Source organism: Podarcis muralis, chromosome 16, assembly GCF_964188315.1.
Source record: "Podarcis muralis chromosome 16, rPodMur119.hap1.1, whole genome shotgun sequence".
Classification (NCBI taxonomy): Eukaryota; Metazoa; Chordata; class Lepidosauria; order Squamata; family Lacertidae; genus Podarcis; species Podarcis muralis.
Genome location: NC_135670.1, coordinates 40,648,634 through 40,665,444, shown reverse-complemented (window position 1 = coordinate 40,665,444; position 16,811 = coordinate 40,648,634). Strand labels below are relative to the sequence as shown.

The 16,811-nt window shown below is 49.2% G+C and overlaps 2 protein-coding genes across 3 annotated transcripts; one reads left to right on the top strand and one right to left on the bottom strand.

Moving 5' to 3' along the window:
* Positions 1 to 6,632: 6,632 nt before the first annotated feature.
* Positions 6,633 to 10,503, top strand: CCDC117 (coiled-coil domain containing 117). 2 transcript variants are annotated; one of them, XM_077920788.1, is made up of 5 exons: positions 6,633 to 6,790; positions 6,878 to 6,946; positions 7,058 to 7,270; positions 7,716 to 7,862; positions 8,140 to 10,503. In XM_077920788.1, exons 1-5 carry the CDS (start codon positions 6,648 to 6,650, stop codon positions 8,390 to 8,392), a joined length of 825 nt encoding a protein of 274 aa, XP_077776914.1. In that variant the 5' UTR covers positions 6,633 to 6,647; the 3' UTR covers positions 8,393 to 10,503. The 2 variants fall into 2 exon arrangements, with proteins under 2 accessions (XP_077776914.1, XP_028565942.2); XM_028710109.2 differs by having other exon boundaries at positions 6,705 to 6,790; positions 7,671 to 7,862.
* Positions 10,504 to 12,940: 2,437 nt separating this feature from the next.
* On the bottom strand, positions 12,941 to 14,514 carry XBP1 (X-box binding protein 1). The gene is made up of 5 exons (XM_028710437.2): positions 14,213 to 14,514; positions 14,021 to 14,117; positions 13,764 to 13,931; positions 13,485 to 13,678; positions 12,941 to 13,226 (listed from the first exon to the last, which is right to left on the bottom strand). The coding sequence occupies exons 1-5, from the start codon at positions 14,497 to 14,499 to the stop codon at positions 12,959 to 12,961; spliced, it is 1,014 nt and encodes a 337-aa protein (XP_028566270.2). The 5' UTR covers positions 14,500 to 14,514; the 3' UTR covers positions 12,941 to 12,958.
* Between the last annotated feature and the right edge of the window lie 2,297 nt (positions 14,515 to 16,811).

The window sequence follows — 16,811 nt, the reverse complement described above, 5'->3', positions numbered from 1 at the left end:
TTCTCCCTGACCTCGGATCTTGCCAGTCATTTCCACCAATTCCATATAGTCCATCAACTTCATCTGCCATTATCCAGCACTTCAGTGCTTTCAAAAAGCAACCATTCTCTCAGCCAGCAAAAAGCAGATGGTTCACAACAAAGTTTAAGGGTCTGGCAGGGCAAGTCTGCCTCCTTCTTTGGCATCCGTCAATATCTTAAATTTTACTCTTGGCTTCCTGCCCTGCCAGGCAAATCTAGAGACGTCCCTCTGCCACCTCCTGATACAATCCATCCCATCCAAAACTTGCAATGTTTGAAACAAAAGCAACATCCCCAACAACACAGCAACCCTCATTCCCCCCACAGCAACTCGGCCCAACAATGACAACTTCAGATTTAACCATATTTCCAAATCCTCTTTCCCTTCAATCCAACGTCCTTCACAATTGTCCTTGAATAAATTCACATTTCTGGCGGTCATACTAACCCCCAAAGACCTCTCTTTCTCAACCAATATTAGTCCTGTCTCCTCCTGAACCTCTGTCAAGCTTTCCTTTTCCTCAGGTAGGGCTCTGATCCTCAAATTCATCCGTTTCTCTTTAAGTTCAATCATAGCAAATGTCAGCTTATGTTCCTCAAGTTGTCCTTGTATGGATGGGGCTCTCTCTCTCTCCAATTGAATTGCTTCAAATTCAGCAGCAAGGGTTTTCTCCTTGGCTTCATCCGCAGTTTGCTGTATCAAAGTAGATTCCTGTATTAATTTCTGGATGGTTTCTGTATTGGTATTCACCTTTTGTCCCAGATTATTTAAACTTTCTGCCATTAAGTCTATTTTAATATTTGCAGCATTTACTTTCACATTCATCACATCTGTTTTCTTGTGAAGCTGTTCCAGCGAATTGTTTATTTTCACCAATACGGCCACTAAGGCCTCTTCTGTCGACATTCCGTCTATTTTTTCCTTTCCTTTTGCCATAACACTTAAGAGACTCAAGGTCAATCCCAGAGTCTCACACTTCTTTATCTGCAGCTGGAAATTCCCCTAGTCCTGCCCCTATGGAGCAACCAATTTCAAAAGCTTCCACTAGGGGAAACAGTTTCCATTTGTATTAGTCGGTACTGTCCTCTTTTAGACAATGTTCCAATAATCCAAAGTTAGTTTGAGTTTTCAGTTACTTTAACTCCTCTTTAAAAGCAACCGGAGACAGTGGAAACAATGTATTCTCTCATTTCGCTACCTGTCTTTTTTTAAATGATATTTATTAAGAATTTAAAATTTACAGAAAAACAGAAAAAGAAGAGAGAAAAAAGAAATTAAACAATACAAGTCAACAACAAAAATTACAAAACACACAATACATCAAAACCAAAAACAAAAGCAAAAAAGAATTAAAAACAAATCCAATATTCCCATATCTTTATCTTTCATTACCTTGTTTCATCGACCTCCTCACACCTTCCTTTTTTGTATTCTAATTATTAATTATTTCAGCAAATCCTTTCCATCTTTCACTATATTCTGTCATTTAATTGTCTTAATTTATTTTAACCTTATGTTACCATAAAAAGCCCTAAAACTTAAAATTTATTTGTACATAACATTTCTACTAAAGCCAAATAGTTTCATTCCAACATTTTTCTAACACTCATTAATTTTACAATATTTATCTAAATAATTTTTTAAACTTTCTTCCAATCTTCATCCACCGTCTCTTCTCCCTGGTCTCAGGTTCTGTCAGTCCTTTCTATCCATTCCATCTAGTCCATCAACCTGGTGATCTTCTGTCCGAGGCTCTTAACTCTTTTCCATGTCCCTTCTGCAGATCTTCTTCATGTTTATACCTGCACTTTACTTTGTCTTTTGTTCTTAATTTCCTTCCTTTGCCACAGAGGAGTAGATCTCGGGGGGACTCCAACCTAACAATGTCTTTATCCCTTCTCGACAGGTCAGCCCATTCTCCATGGTCAGCACTAAAATTCAAAAGATATTTCAAGGCATGCTTCAATGTCCCTCCAAAGTTAAAGGCCCCCACAACTCCAGTCTCCCCCTGGCCCAGAACCAAATCCCAAAAGTCAGAACATCCCTGCATAAGGGGAATCTATCCAACTTCCCATCTCCAGTCCAAACGGGACTCCATCACTCCAATTCTGGCCCACTCCAGATTCGGGCATCAAAAACGACAGCTTATGTTCCTGCAAGGCCGTGGCTCTCTCCACTTGCATTACTTGAGGTTCAACAACGACCTCCTCCTTTATCTTCTCCACAGCTTGCCCTATCAAAGCAGATTCCTGGGTCAGTTCCTGAGAGGTTTCTATATAGGTATTCAATGTTTGTCCAAAATTTTCAGTTGCAGTAGTCATCAAATCCATCTTCTTATGAAGCTGCTCCAACAAAGCACTTGTCCTGCAAAAAGCAGAGACTAAGGCTTCCTCTGCCCACATTCTTGTCCAAGGTCAATGTCTAGTTCTCACGATCTTTAATCTCTACAGCTGGCGAGTTCTCCAGGTCCACTCCAACAGCAGTTTCAAAAGCTCCCTCTGGAGGAAACAATTTCTATTTGTATCCGTCCTTTTGAAAGCAGATCCGGCAACAAAATTACTTTCGTTTTTCAAATATTTTGTTCCTTTTAAGTGCAAAAGGAAACATTGGAATCAATATGTTTCTCTTTTTTAACTATCTGTCAACATACGTTTTATTCACTGTCAATGAACTTTCCCAAAACGTCTGTCTTCTTGACAGCCCGTTCCCAGGTTCAAGACGGTAGAAATATATCTTTATTTACTCTCTCTCCTGCAGGCTTGAACAATCTAAGATTTCCCCCCTCTTCTCCTGCTTCCAAGGGGGGTTTAGTAATTTTAGCCGATGGAAATTTAGTTCTTTGCAAAAAACTTTTCAGACTTTAGCTTGCGATGTCTTTGCTTCAAACTATTTACAAAAGCGGAAGGCAGACTTCCTGTTTAGACCTTCCCGCTTCGGTGCCAAATTACGAAGTTTAATAATCCAATTTTCCGTTCTACTCACGGGTACTTGTTTAAAGTCCAATTGTCCACAGGAAAAAGTCAGCGCTCTCCGGCAACAGCAATGCGGCTTCACTCCATGAAAAGAGCAGTCGATTCGAAGCATCGCGCCGCTCACCCCACGTCGCTCCGGATCCCCGAAACCGGGTTTCCCTGCGAGTAGGGGAGGCGCAAAAGGTGCCAGCCGAATCCCACGTCCACAGGCTTCTCCCGCCTGTGGTTTTTAGTGGGTCTCCGCCTCGCCGTGGCGGTCAAGACCCTAATTTCCACGAAGCGGATTCCTCCCGATCAGAGGAAATCCGCCATTGCCGGTGGCGCTAACCCGGAAGTCCTCATTTCGCTACCTGTCAATGAACATTCTAAATGCTGTCAATGAACATTCCAAAACGTCAGTCCTACTAGCAGCCCGTTCCCAGGGTCAGAGCGGTGGTATTTTAACTTTTTTCACTCTGTCCTGCAGGCATACTCAGTCCACAACTTCTCCCCCTCTTCTCCTGCCTCCAAGGGGGGTTTTATGCTCTTTACCGATTGAAGTTTAATCTTTTACGAAAGGCTTTCCAAGACTTTAGCTTGCAGCCTCCTTGCCTCAGTCTATTTACAAATAGGGAAGGCGGACTTCCTGTTTTGAACCTCCCCGTTTCGATGCCAAATTAAACGTTTAAAGTCCGATTCTCCCGTTTCAGCTCTACTCACGGGTAATTACTTTGAAGTCAAATTGTCCACAGGAAAAAGTCAGCGCTCTCCGGCAACAGCTATGCGGCTTCGCTCCGTGGAAGAAGCAGACTATTCGAAGCACCACGCCGCTCACCCCACGTCGCTCCGGGTCCCCAAAACCGGGTTCCCCCGCGAGTAGGGGAGGCGCAAAAGGTGCCCGCCGAATCCCACATTCACAGGCTTCTCCCGCCTGTGATTTTTACGGGTCTCCGCCTTCGCCGCGGCGGTACAGACCCAATTTCCCATGGGGCAAGTTCCTCCCGATCAGAGGAACTCCGCCATTGCCGGAGGCACCAACCCGGAAGTCCATCCAGCAGAGCTTTACTGCTACTGAAAGCAAATGAGCATAATGGTCACAAATTCAGTACATTCAAAATCCAGTTGTAATAAGACCAAACCTTAACACTACAGCATACAGAATACCACACAGGAACAATGAGATAAAAGGAAAAAGTGAGACCCAGGCTCCTCCTGGTCTGACTTTAATAGTCAGCACAACCTTGACAGAAAGATAACAGAACTAGTTTAAACCAGCTGTACTCAGCTTCCCAGAAGAAATAACCCAAACAATAACCTTCTGCCTGTTTCTTTCACATAGAAAGAAAACTTTCCAGAACACTCTTGAATTAAGTAGAACAGGAAAAATCTCTACACATAAATCAACACTTTCTTTACTAAGAAATGCAGACTGACAAATTGTAGGAATGACGTTGTGGAGAATGTGGCAAGATTTTTGAATGAAACCATGAAATTACGTCACTATAGGTCCTAAGAGCCATTTTCATACCTCACAGTGTCTGGACAGTTTTATCCTAAAGTAGCTCCTACTATGTTCTGTTAACAGTGCTGTGTTCTGATCCATGTAAATGATGCACGTATTCTATGCCAATATAGGACACTAATTGATTGAAGTGGATTTGTTGCACCAGGACAATGGGGCACTTTAATCCACTTTAATTGCACAAACCTAAATTTCCAGTGTGCCCTCAAACCTCTCCAATAATAATAATAATAATAATAATAATAATAATAATAATAATAATAATAATATCTTTATTGTCATTGCCCCCTCTCGGGGACAACGAAATAAAATACAACCCTGGAGGTGACCAGAGATTTTTGGCTTGACTTTAAGCCTTTCCCACTGGCTTCCCCTGGTGAAAGGCTGCTGCTGCCACCACTTCATGGTACCTGGGATTTAAGTGCAGCTGCAACTGGGGAGTGGTGTGTCATGATCCTTCTCATTTAGGCTTTCGTGCCAAAACAGGAGGTGATTTTCTCCTGAGTTTGTAAGCATTTTTAAAATTACTCTGTTAGTACCAATGTAGATGAAGTCTGTGATTATACCCCTATTGCATGGAGCAGGTTTGCAAGAATGTGCTTTAAGAGCAGAGAGAATGTGAGCTATGCCAGCCCTGCAAAACAGCCCCCTGTTGTTAGCCCCATTTTGCTGAAGGGAGGCGGGAAGAAGTGAAGACAACCCTGAAGAATAGCTGGATGTTGTTAGCCTAGTACCGGTATTTCTTTTCTTTCTTTCTTCTTTTTTTTGGGGGGAAAAAGAGGGGCGAGGGGGCTGTAAAGTTGACTGCAGCAGCAGAGTGGAAGTCAGGTGGACAGCAGGTTTGGTTGCAATCCATCTGTCTCGAGAGACAATGGAGTGTGCCTCCAGGGGTGAAGTCAAACCGCAGGGGAATCACAGTGCCTGCTGTGGCTGCACTTGTAACTGTTGCCATTCTGCATTGTTTTTTGCTGTGCTAGCAGCAGCAAAGTGACCTCTCTGGGCAAGCCTGGGCAGAGTGGGGGCGCGGGGGGTGTCATGGGCTGTGCAGATGACAACACCCCCGTCTCGGCCTCGCAGGTGTGGAGCCAGTCAAAGCCATTTCGCAGGGTGTGGCCACTGTCCCATGCTGGCCACTGCTGCAAAGAGTTTTGCAGGCTCCGGTTGAAGAGTCAAGCAAAGAACATAGCCAGGATATAGAAGCAAAACAGCAGCCAAGAGGCCTGATCTTTATTGTTGCAACAATGACTCCAAACTACAACATAAAAGATGCAGAGAGAAGCCCCAAACAAAGGGTGTCACTTTCTTTTAAAGGTTTCCCCGAATTACCCATAACACCACACTGAAATCGTCACACATATGTCACAAGCATGTCATAAACTAGGAGTGGCATCTTGGCTGAAAACTGATGCCTTGTCAGTCAGGGATATTTAGCATTCCTGGCACTGGTTAAGGCAAAAGGTGATGCCGGCAATCTCTGACATCCAGGCCAAGTCCAATATCCCCCTTTGTCCGAGTCTGGAAGGTGAGACCTAGGCAGGGTTTGCAGGGGATTTTGGCTCCCCCAGGCCTGACCTCCCTCCTCTGGTCGCCATCCTTTCCCTGAGCAAAACACCATTGGAATGATGAAAATCCATCACAGATGTGATTTTATATTGAAATTTTTTACTGTAGAAAATGAGACCACGGCTCTACTGGGTAAAAAGTAACAAGGCTGGATACAATGTTGCAAGTCAGTCCCCCACTTTCCCGGACTCCGCGGGGTTTACACCTGCAGTACCGGGGGTCCTCGTTAGGGGGCGCTGCCTCGCAAGCAGCCGTCAAAATAAGAGACGCCCCGCGATCCCTTCGTCTCCCGGCGGCGCTTAAACAGGGAAAGGGGGGGAAATGGGTCGTGTGTTTCTTACTGACGTTTCCGGCTGCCCCACTTCCAGGAGCCGAGGGCAGGAGGGGAGCCCGGCAAGGAGCAGGCCGGGCGGAAGGGGCTTACCGGAAGGGCGGCGCCCCGCCTCCCCGACTGCTCCCGGCATGCCCTGGGCGCCGCCGCCTGCCATTCCCGGCGTCCTCCGGGAGCGGAAGCGGAAGATCGGAAGCAGCGGCCCCTCAGAGGACGAGGAGGCCCCGCGCGAACCCGCGCCTGCGCTCCCCGGCGCGCCATGGCGGCCCTGCAGGGGGCCTTTCCGGGGGGAGGAGCCGCGCCCCCGCCGGCCCAGCTCCGGCCCGCGGCGGGGAGCGCCATGGAGGGGCTGGGGGCCCGCCGGGCCGGCCTCTGCGCGCCGCCGCCCAGGATCCGCGCACGGTAAGGGGCGGGCGGGCGGGGGGCGGGGTGGTCCGGGCCTGGGCGCCCTGGCGGCTCCCGCTGAGCGCAGCCTTCTCTCCCCCGCAGGCCGCCCGCCCTGCGCCGCCGCAGCCGCAGCAGCAGCCAGAAGCGCCGCCTGGACGGGGAGCCCGACGGGTAAGCGCCGGCCGGCCGGCGGGGAAGTGGGGAGGGGGCGCGGCGGGGAGCGGCCCCCGGGAGCTTCGGCCGCCGCGGAGCCCCGTCTAAGCTGCGCCATTCCTTCGCCAGCTGCCCGGAGGCCAAGAAGAGGCTGGCGGAGGCGGTGCCTGCCTTGGGAGAGTGGCTCCTTGTCGCGGGCCAGCCGTGCGGCCCGGGACTCTCTCCGCAGGGCCAGAGTCACCTGCCTGGTCCGCTGGACGTTCCCTGGGAAGAGATGGAGCAGTCGGCGGGGGAGCTGCAGTGCGAGGCGGCCCGCAGGAAGCTGCAGGAGATCGAGGACAGGTAGGGGCCGGGACACTTCAGCTCAGGAGGGGGGAAGGTGCCTCCTTTTGCAACCCCCTGGACTGGATTTGCTGCTCCTGGCCTGGTGTTTGCTTGTTTTTTGTTTTCACACTGGTATTTTCTCTACTTTGGCTGAAAGTGAGTAGGTGCAGAGGTGAATAGGTGAGATTGATAGACCTCATCTTCTCCTCCCCCCACCCCATCAATGATTCCATCAGAAATTGCCCAAACACTTCCAATGTTGCCTTCACAGCAGTGTTGGAAACTTTGAAGTATAAGCTAATTGCCAAGCACCTTAAACTTGCAGTTGCCGCAACGGAATGTCTAGCTGCTTTTTCTTTTTTTGTGGTGACATCATCATCGTTGTTGTTGTTGTTGTTGTTGTTTCATTTCTATACAGCTTTATATTTGAAAGAAAAGAATTCATATCCCTTTCTGTTGCTAGAATAATTGACGAGGATGAAGAAGATGAGAGCGCCCTTCCGGCAGGAGGTGTCTGCACCCTTCCCACCTTGGTTCTTTCTGACACCCTGAAAACAGGACTGAAGAGGGATTACGAAGGAGACCTGACAAGGCAAATGATCGAGTCCATGTAAGGAGCTGCCAGAGCGAAGCCTGGCTCATGGTGGTGCTTGGGAGGGGGCCGCACAGTCCACTGAACTAACAATGCATTTGCCGGTTTCACACACACCCTGCCCAGGGCCATAGCAAGGCAGGCTGTGACAGGATCTTCCTGCTTGGGTTGAGGAGGGGGTTGTTGAAGGGACCAAAAAAATGAACTCCAGAGCAGCAGTAACACTGCAGGGCTTTGGCTAGGGGTTGATGCAACAGGATTCTCTGTTGTGATTCCTGTGCTCTCATCCACGCAGGAGCCGCCCCTCCATGGAGCTGGTGCTTTGGAAGCCTCTCCCAGAGTTCCTCACTGAAAGGACGCCTGTTTCTGTGAAAAACTTCAAGCCACTGATCACAGGAAGATGCCCCACGAAGCCAGCAGCCCAGGAAGCTGCCTTTTGCCCACAGACGGCAGAGTTTCCTGAGGAGCCTCAGCAAGAGGAGATGCCTTCGGCCCTCTATGGCCCCCTGGGGCGCCCTGCAGGTGCAGACGAAGAGATGGAGTTGTAGGCAAAGAAGAAGGGGCTGAGGCAGAGTTCTCCAGACATGCTGAGACTGGACTTTTCGGGGGAGGGGACTGTGAGGACCATAAAGAGTCTAGGGTGGAATAGTAACATGTCTGGAACATGGAGCAGAAGACGCTTTCAGAGTCCTTGTAAAGAAACGTGATGGGTAGGGTTTGTATTTTTCCTTTTGGGTGTGACTTTTTTCTTCCCTTTTCATGGAGTAAAAGTCAGGAGCTGACAGTGTAGTTCTGGCTCAGACCACCCTCTATGCCCACTAAGCTACAAGTGTTGTTCTGTTTGGAACTTCAGTGGAGGATTTTCACCTGCTTTAAAAGGAGAGTCTCAATCTTGAGTGTTTGCCTGCATTCGCTTTCACTGCTGCTCCTTGAGCCGTGTGGCTTAAGTGTTGCTGGGAGGAAAGGGCACCTTGCAGGCATCCTTGCCGGCTCAAGTGTGGCCTAGAAATTGTCAAGAGGTGGGGCAGGATAGAGGCCAAGCCACAGAGCTGGCTGCAGGCCTTAGCTTTGAGTCAAGAGCCATTTCTGTTGGCTGACTCCTGCTTACTCTCCCCTTCCTCCCAAAGATTGCTCATTGGGTTGAGGGAGTCAGGACACAGTTGATGGCTTTGGGCCAACCATTCCCAAAACCAATGTCATACAAGTATCAGCCTGCCCAAAACAGCAGCTTTAACGTTCATTTCACCTTGTGCCTGAATCTGAGCCATGGCTGGTGCTGCCAGTCCTCCAGTGACAACTGTCTGAATGCCATAGAACACAAAGTTGCTTTCCTCTGGAACGATACCTCGTGTCTTTATTCAGAAAAGCCATTTCCTGGCTGCCAGGAAGCTACAAAATGGTCCTTTCCTAAATCTAGAATTACCAGGAAGGGCAACATCAGCAAAACATCCTCACCTGAAAGACTTTAAAACCACACTCACTTCCCCCTGTTCTTGCTTCATTTCCTGGATGGTCACTTGAGTTTATGTATATGTCCTTTTTGTTGGTGTTTTTTTTAAATTTTTATTAATCCTCCCTGCCCACACTCCTTGTCTTCTTCAAAACGTTAGAACAATTGTACCTAAACATTTACATCTTAATTCAGAGTGGAAACCCTGTGCATCCACCCCCCAATCTTGTTAAGACTAAACTGTCACCTGCAGCCAGCAGGGCTAGTGGTCAAGAGACTGGAGATGTAGCCTGGCAACAACTGGTGGGAAAAGCATTTATCCACAGCTGATGTGAGAAGACGGTGAAGGCAAATGTCTGGCTCTGGCATTGGGTCTTCCATTGGCCCACATCCTTGGAAGTCAGAAGGAGTGAGTGGTGGTTCTTTTTCAGATGTTGCAGTTACCATTCATGCTGGCTAAATGCTGTTTAATGAAGACTACTTCTGTTGGTGGAAGGATAAAATAGGTATATAAAGAAAGAATTCCTGAATGCCAGGATCCAGGTTTGGGCAAGTACTCCATGGTGAGGACACAAGCAAAGTGTGGGAATACAGACCTTTAGAATATGCCCTTGTGTGTTCTAAAGGACAACACATTTGGTAAGCTTAAAATTGTCTAAAACTCTCCAAAGGTCAGATTCACGTCCTTTTCCGTACAGCAACAGCACTCAGAATGTTGCACAGGCTGTAAAACTTGGCTTTCTTACAAAGTGGTGAAAGTTCCTAAATTATTGGTATAGGAACTCAAGGGAGGTTTGTTAAAGCCATGCGGCTAAGCTGGAACACATGCTGAGCTTTTCAGGGGGCGGGGCGGACAAAGACTTGATTATCTAGTGTCTCAAGGTGAGCTAAGCCTGGCAGGACAGCTTATGTAAGCATGTTGGTTATGAGGCTGCTTATCCCACAAATACTGGTGAGAGAAGGGGAATTCTTCTGATTCCAGAAATAAATAGATCCAGATCACTTTAATTTATTTTCCAATTCATTTTTGTCATTGAGACCTGTCTCTGCTTCCTCACAGGAAAACAGTGCCACACAAGTATAGCTCAGAGGGGGAGTTCTCTGAGTGTGTTTGCTGGTCCGTCCGTTTGAAATAAGCAACATTGGATTGTGGTCTGTCTTTGGTTGGACCAATTTGTATGTCAATAAACTTTTTTAACGTTTGTAGTATGCTGTGGGATGGTCTTGCTGTTTTGACCACTGAAGAGGTGGTGGAATAGTTGCAAGTTTCTGCTGGCCCCTGGTGATGCTGCATTGGCTAGCTGCCATGAAAAGCTCCTTTGGACTTTTTAGTTCAGCCTTTGCCCCTCCAGAAGGCCCTGAAAAATATACACCACCGAGCACTCGCAACCTACTGAAGTGATCAAACCATCTCCCTGAACAAGCTGTGTTGCAAATCAGCAAGTGCCATTGTGGCGCTAAAGCAATAAAAGCACCTGCAGTTGCTGTGTAAGGTGGAGCAGGTGTCTTGCATCTCAAGCACTAACAGCGGCCTAAATGCGACCCCCCCCCCCAAAAAAAAACCTGCCTTGAGGGACACATTACCACATTGCACTTTCAATGTTTTGGTAACAATTTATCTGGCTCTGCCCCTACAACTTCTAGTGGCACCCTTGGATTTTGAGTCTTTCATGTGCAGTTTTTAGCCTATGATCCCTCAAAGTGTTGTGACTTAGTACTTGTAGTAATCTGTATTTCTGTGTCAGCTGAAATGAATGGGTGACATCAAGTTCTGCTGTTATGAGATGTACACCTCTCAGAAATATCGAGCAGGGAAGTTGCTGGAAACCACTTCAACAAAAAAGGCATACACCGCTTCTGCTTGGCTCTTTCAGAACAATATGGGGAGTTCTTGGGCTTTCACAGCTGCTGCTTTCATGCAACTGCTATTTTTATCAGCCAGAAGTTTTTGTCCAGTTTACTAAGCCCTCCTCCAAATCAGAGAGGTGGGCCTATTTTCTTGCTTCCTGGTCTGGATCAAAAGCAGTTTCACAGCATTTAATAGTACAGTGGTACCTTGGTTCTCAAACTGAATCCATTCTGGAAGTCTGTTCCAAAACCAAGGCACGCTTTCCCATAGAAAGTAATGCAAAATGGATTACAGTGGTACCTCTGGATGTGAACGGGATCCGTTCTGGAGGCCTGTTCACAACATGAAAGGAACACAACCCACAGCGGCGCATCTGCACACGCACGGGTTGCAATTTGCCACTTCGCATGACGTCATTTTGCACGTCTGCCCATGTGTGAGTGGCGAAACCCGGAAGCAACCCTTTCCGGTACTTCCAGGTTGCTGCGGGACGTAACCTGAAAGAACATAACATGAAGTGGACGTAACATGAGGTATGACTGTAATCCGTTCCAGACAATTAAAAACAACACCTAAAACAGCAATTTAACATGAATTTTACTATCTGACGAGACCATTGATCCACAAAATGACAGCAATAGACCAGGCTGCAATTTACTACGAAGTATAAAAAACTAGCACTGATCTACCAATTGCCATTGAAGGGACGAGTGTGTGGGGCTGATGCTGCAGTGCCATCCCCTCACCGCTTCCGGGTGTCGCCAGTGTCCGGTGCCGGCACCGAGTAAGGGAAGCCCAGGTTGGGTGGCAAACAAGCAGGCAACAGAAGTGTGGAACTCAAAATGGAAGTGCACCCCCCGCACGGAGTACGTTCGGATTCCAAAAAAAGTCTGATAACCGGAACACTTACTGGCTCAATTTTGATACCTTGTTCCTTTCAAAATCTTAATGTGAATGAAAAGGAATGGTGCAAAGCTAGTGACTATTCTTTATGCGGCAATGCCATACTTTCTGTTCTGACTGCCCAAATAATAATAATCTTTCTTCAAACCCTAAACCACCTTATTGCCAGCAATTGTGCAATACTGTCTATAGGAAAAGTATTTTACACGTTTAATAGGGTGGGGAAGGCAGGCAAGAAATCACTTCCATTTTTTTAATTGCAGATCGTTGTTTAAATATGCAGCGGAGGAAAAATAATTATTACACTTTTTTGTTTTACAAAAGATTTCTATCCCAAATTGCCCCATTATTTACATAAATGAAAATGGGAAAACCCACCCACCCCTCATAGGGCAATGTCTTACTCAAAGAGCACAGGTGCCCACTTCTAACCCTGTAAAATGTCAATTTCTTAGATCGCCTCATCTCTGCATTAGGCAAATATTGGGTAGATAAAACATACAAATGAGAACAATACTTAAGGTTCTGCTGAAACACTTTCAAGAGGAATGTTCTTTATAAGTAGCCCTGCTCTCCTTTTGGCTGTGAGGGCAGGGACTCACTGGGGGAGTCAGAGACTCTTTTACACACTGATCAGCTGCGGAAAAAGTTCATTGGCAAAGGCCTCCTCCCAGCCATACTCTGCGTCCAATGGGGAGGACAGGTCACTGAAAGGGGAAGGGGAGCCCTCGTAACCTGAATCACTGGAAGCATCTAGCAGACAGGGGGTGAGCTGAGGCTTCTGGTCTGAGGTGAGCAGGTGGGAGACGCCCAGCTCAGGTAAGAGAACATTGACAGGCTCCTCCTTGACAGAGATGGGGTACTCCAGGGGGACGCTTTCAGAGGAGGGAGGAACAACTTCCTCTATTCTCACTAGCATATTGGCTTGGCCCTCCCCCTCCGCCACAATCTCCAGGAAGAAGGGTTTGGTATACTCATGGTCAAACCGTATAAGTTCATTAATGGCCTCCAGCTTGGGTGTTGTGGACCCCAGAGAGGAACTGGGGGAGGCTGGTAAGGAATCTGCTTCTCCACTCGCTTCTTGGTGCAACTTCTCCACACAGGCTGGTTCTGCACTTCCTCCATAGTGCAGGAACAAGTCTGGATCCAAGCTGTCCAGAATGCCCAAGAGGAGATCAGACTGCAAAAGGAATAAGTCCTCTCATTAGCACAAAAAACATCCCATTTCAAGATGTCCCAGTCAGCTCCCCAGCTAACAACCTGCCTAACCAGTTGGTGAAAGTAAGGTGGCTACCCGTTGCTGTGAGAATGTGAGGAAATCAAGGCCGTTCTTTGTGGGATGAAGCCCAGTCTGAGCTGTGCTCTAGGAAGCCAAAGGGGTCCATGTTCCATCTGCATTTGTGCACAGCAGGCCAGAAAGGGTTGCAACAGAACTCACCTCAGAATCTGAAGAATCAGAGTTGTCTGGATCCAAGCGGAGGCCACCACCACCAAGGCGAGCGGCTGCTGGGCCTGTCCCTGCTGCAGAGGAACACGTAGTCTAAGTGCTGCAGACTCAGCGGACCCGGCCGTTGCCCCAATGGTGCTGCCCCTCTCGGGCTGCTCCCCCTCATCTTCTTCCAGCATCTCCACCTTTGAGGGGGAAGGAGAGAGAGAGACTCAGGTGAGCGCTCGAGTTCAGGGAGACAGGTGGGGCCTCTTGGAGCTGCTCTCTTACCTTGAGCGCTACTGCTATCGGTGCTGCCCCTCCTTCTGCTCCTGCGGGCGGTGCCGCCGCCGCTTCCAGAGCGGGAAGCCCGAGGCGGAGGCGCAGCTCCCGGTTCTCCCGCGCCAGGCTGTGCGTCCGCTCGCGAAGCGCCTGGTTCTCGGCCAGCAGCTTCTGGTTCTGCGGGGAGGAGAGAGGCGGCGCTGAGCGGCGGGATGTGGCCCCGGGAGCCCCCTCTCCGGCCCGCGCTGCCCTCCCTGGCCACCTACCTCCGCCTCCAGCTCGACGGCCTGCCGCTCCAGCTCGCCCATGCGCGCCTTCTTGCGGTCCCGCGCGCTCTGCGCCGCCACGCGGTTCTTCAGCTTCCTGCGGAGAGAGGCGGCCAGGCTGTCAGCGGCCAGGCCCGTTTCCGGAGCCCCTTTCCCTCCCTCCCGCCCGCCCGCCTTCCCTGCTCCCCTCACCGGCGCAGCGCCTTCTCCTCGGGGCTGAGGTGCGCCAGGCGCTGCCTCTTGCGCGGCGGCGGAGACAAGGCCGCGCCGGGGGCGGGCGACGCGGCTGCCGAGGAGGCGGCGGCGGCCGCCGGCAAGAGCAGCAGCCGCGCGTGGGGAGGCGGAGGCCCGCTTGCGGGGACCGGCAGGGGGACCATGGCGGCGGCGGCGGCGGCTGGTTCCTCCTCCTCTCGGCGCGGCGGCTCCTCTCGGGTCCCTCTCGCTCCGGCGGACTGGCTGGCCAACAGACCCTTCCGCATAGCTAACGTCGTGGCTCGCGCTCATTGGTCAGCGTGTGGCGACGCCGCCGCAGGGAGAGCGCTCATTGGGCAGCTGGCGGTTGCGTCAGCCGGAGGAACTGCCCGCGCTGCGCATGCTCCCTCTTCTCGCCCTTCCCCCCCCACCAGCGCCACGTTGGCCGCCCTCGCCGCGCAGCCGCAGAAGCAACGCAGAGGGTGGCCGTCTCCTGCGCAGCCGCCTCTGTCCGCTCGCTGGGCTCTGCCCCGAGGCGCCTGCAGGAGCGGGAGGGGAGGCTGGCTGCGGGGGGTGAGGCCGCCGCGGGCTCCCCTCGCCCAGCGCCCAGGCGGAAGAGCCTCGCTCGCAGCCGCGGTTTGGCAGCCTTCGCTGCCTCTGGCCCTGGAGCCTTGTCCGCGGAGGCGCTTCGTGGTCCGACCAGGGAGGAGAGCTTCGCCGCCTCGGCCCCCGCCCTTCCAGCTTCCACTGTCTCTCCTGTCCCTGTTACTCCTCTTGGCTCTAAAGTCAAAAGTTCCCCAAGCTGCCGGCGTCCTTCACACTGTTCCGTCCCTTCTCCTGGGAGAAGCCCTTCTCGAGGCAGCGGGTGAGCCTGAGCCCAGAGCCAGGCGCCTTGTGGAGATGGGGAGCCCTCCCTCCTCTCCCTGTGCTTTGTGGAGAGAAAAGCACCCTTGCCCCTCTTCCGGGCCCTCCTTGCATACAGTTCTGCAAACTGCAGAGGGGGCACTGTGCCCTTCTTCAGCATGCCATTCTGGCCCTGCACACCAGTGGCGTAGGGCCTGGCGCAACATCTGCTAAAATCCACGGGTTAGGGGGCGCAAATTACTTGCCTTGCCCTGGGTGCTGACAACCCACGCTACGCCACTGCTGCACACAACAGCTACTCTGCCATGCACCCCTCTCACAGGGGCAGCGATGGCAACAGGGACTGATTGCAGTAGGCAGAGCTCAGTGGGGTGGCTGGATTAAGCCAGAAACAGATGGAAGGTAGCAAAGGAGAAAATCAAGTGAGGCTTTTCCACCAGCTCCCTTGAGGGGCTAGCAATTGTCTTTGGCTCTCCTTCAACTTGTTCTCCAAGATCTTTGGCTCTCCTCTTTTTTTTTTTATAAGATATTTATTAGCATTTTCACAAATTTTATAAAACATAAAAATCACAAAAAAACACAAAAAAGAAAATCAAAAATACATACAAAAAAGCAAAAAAACCCACATGTATAACTTCATTCCCTTATGTTCATGAAAATTACTTTCCCGACCTCCTCATACCTCTCCTTACTGCATTCCATTCTCTAATTAATTCTCTTCAACAAATCCTTCCCTTAATTTCAATTAATTTTTTTAGCTTTCTTTTCATATTACATAATAATTACAGCTAGCAACCCCTTAATTTCAGAATCAACATCGTCTTAACATTCAACAATTTTACAATATTTCTTAAGATAGTCTTTAATATATTTGGCTCTCCTTCAGCTGTCACCTAGTGACAACTATGTATCATGACTTGGATCAGTGGTTCTCGGAGGGTATGGCACTCCGCACTGCTGTGGCAGGAGAGGATGGCAAGCAATCAGTGAACTTAACAGCCTCATACAGGAACATCTTGCAACATGGTAGGAAGGATTTAGGACTTTGCATCATTGTCTACATAAAATTTTGACTGGCTTATAGACTCCTTTGCAAATCACAGCTGTTCAGGATGAGGCAATGACATCCATTTCCAATGATTGCACCTTGAAAATGTCACTGGACTCTTCTGTTCAAGACCACTGACTATTCTTCTACAGTCTCTCCACGACATAGCATGAACGGGGATTTTCAGTTCTGATACATATGAAAGATCAGAAAAGAGAATGGCTTCTTTGTGTTTATGAAGGGATCAGAGTTTGTCTCAAATTACACCTACCGGTAATATAAATGAGATTTTCCAGCAAAAGCAAGCTCACACCTCTCATTGAGTTTGTATACATATTTAAGGCACATAGGTAAGGGGCTCATTTATAATTATATTTTGGGAATGATTCATGGTCTTATGTAGCCGCATTGTTTTGTACTTTCTGGCTGTCCCATGGTCATATAAAGTAGTTGTGTTCTACTTTACAAATCAAGGACTGCTACTTGTAGGTTTTTCCAATAAAAACATTTGGTGTGGTATGAGCAAATTTTTGAGAAAAAAGTTTGAGAACCACTGACTTGAGAGCAATGACTGACTCTCTAATTGCACTGAAGAGTGGGATAAACAGACTTTAAAGGAGAAAAACAATATCTAGGGGAAGTGAATTAGCAAAGGAAGCGGAGAGACAGGATGAGGATTTCACTTAA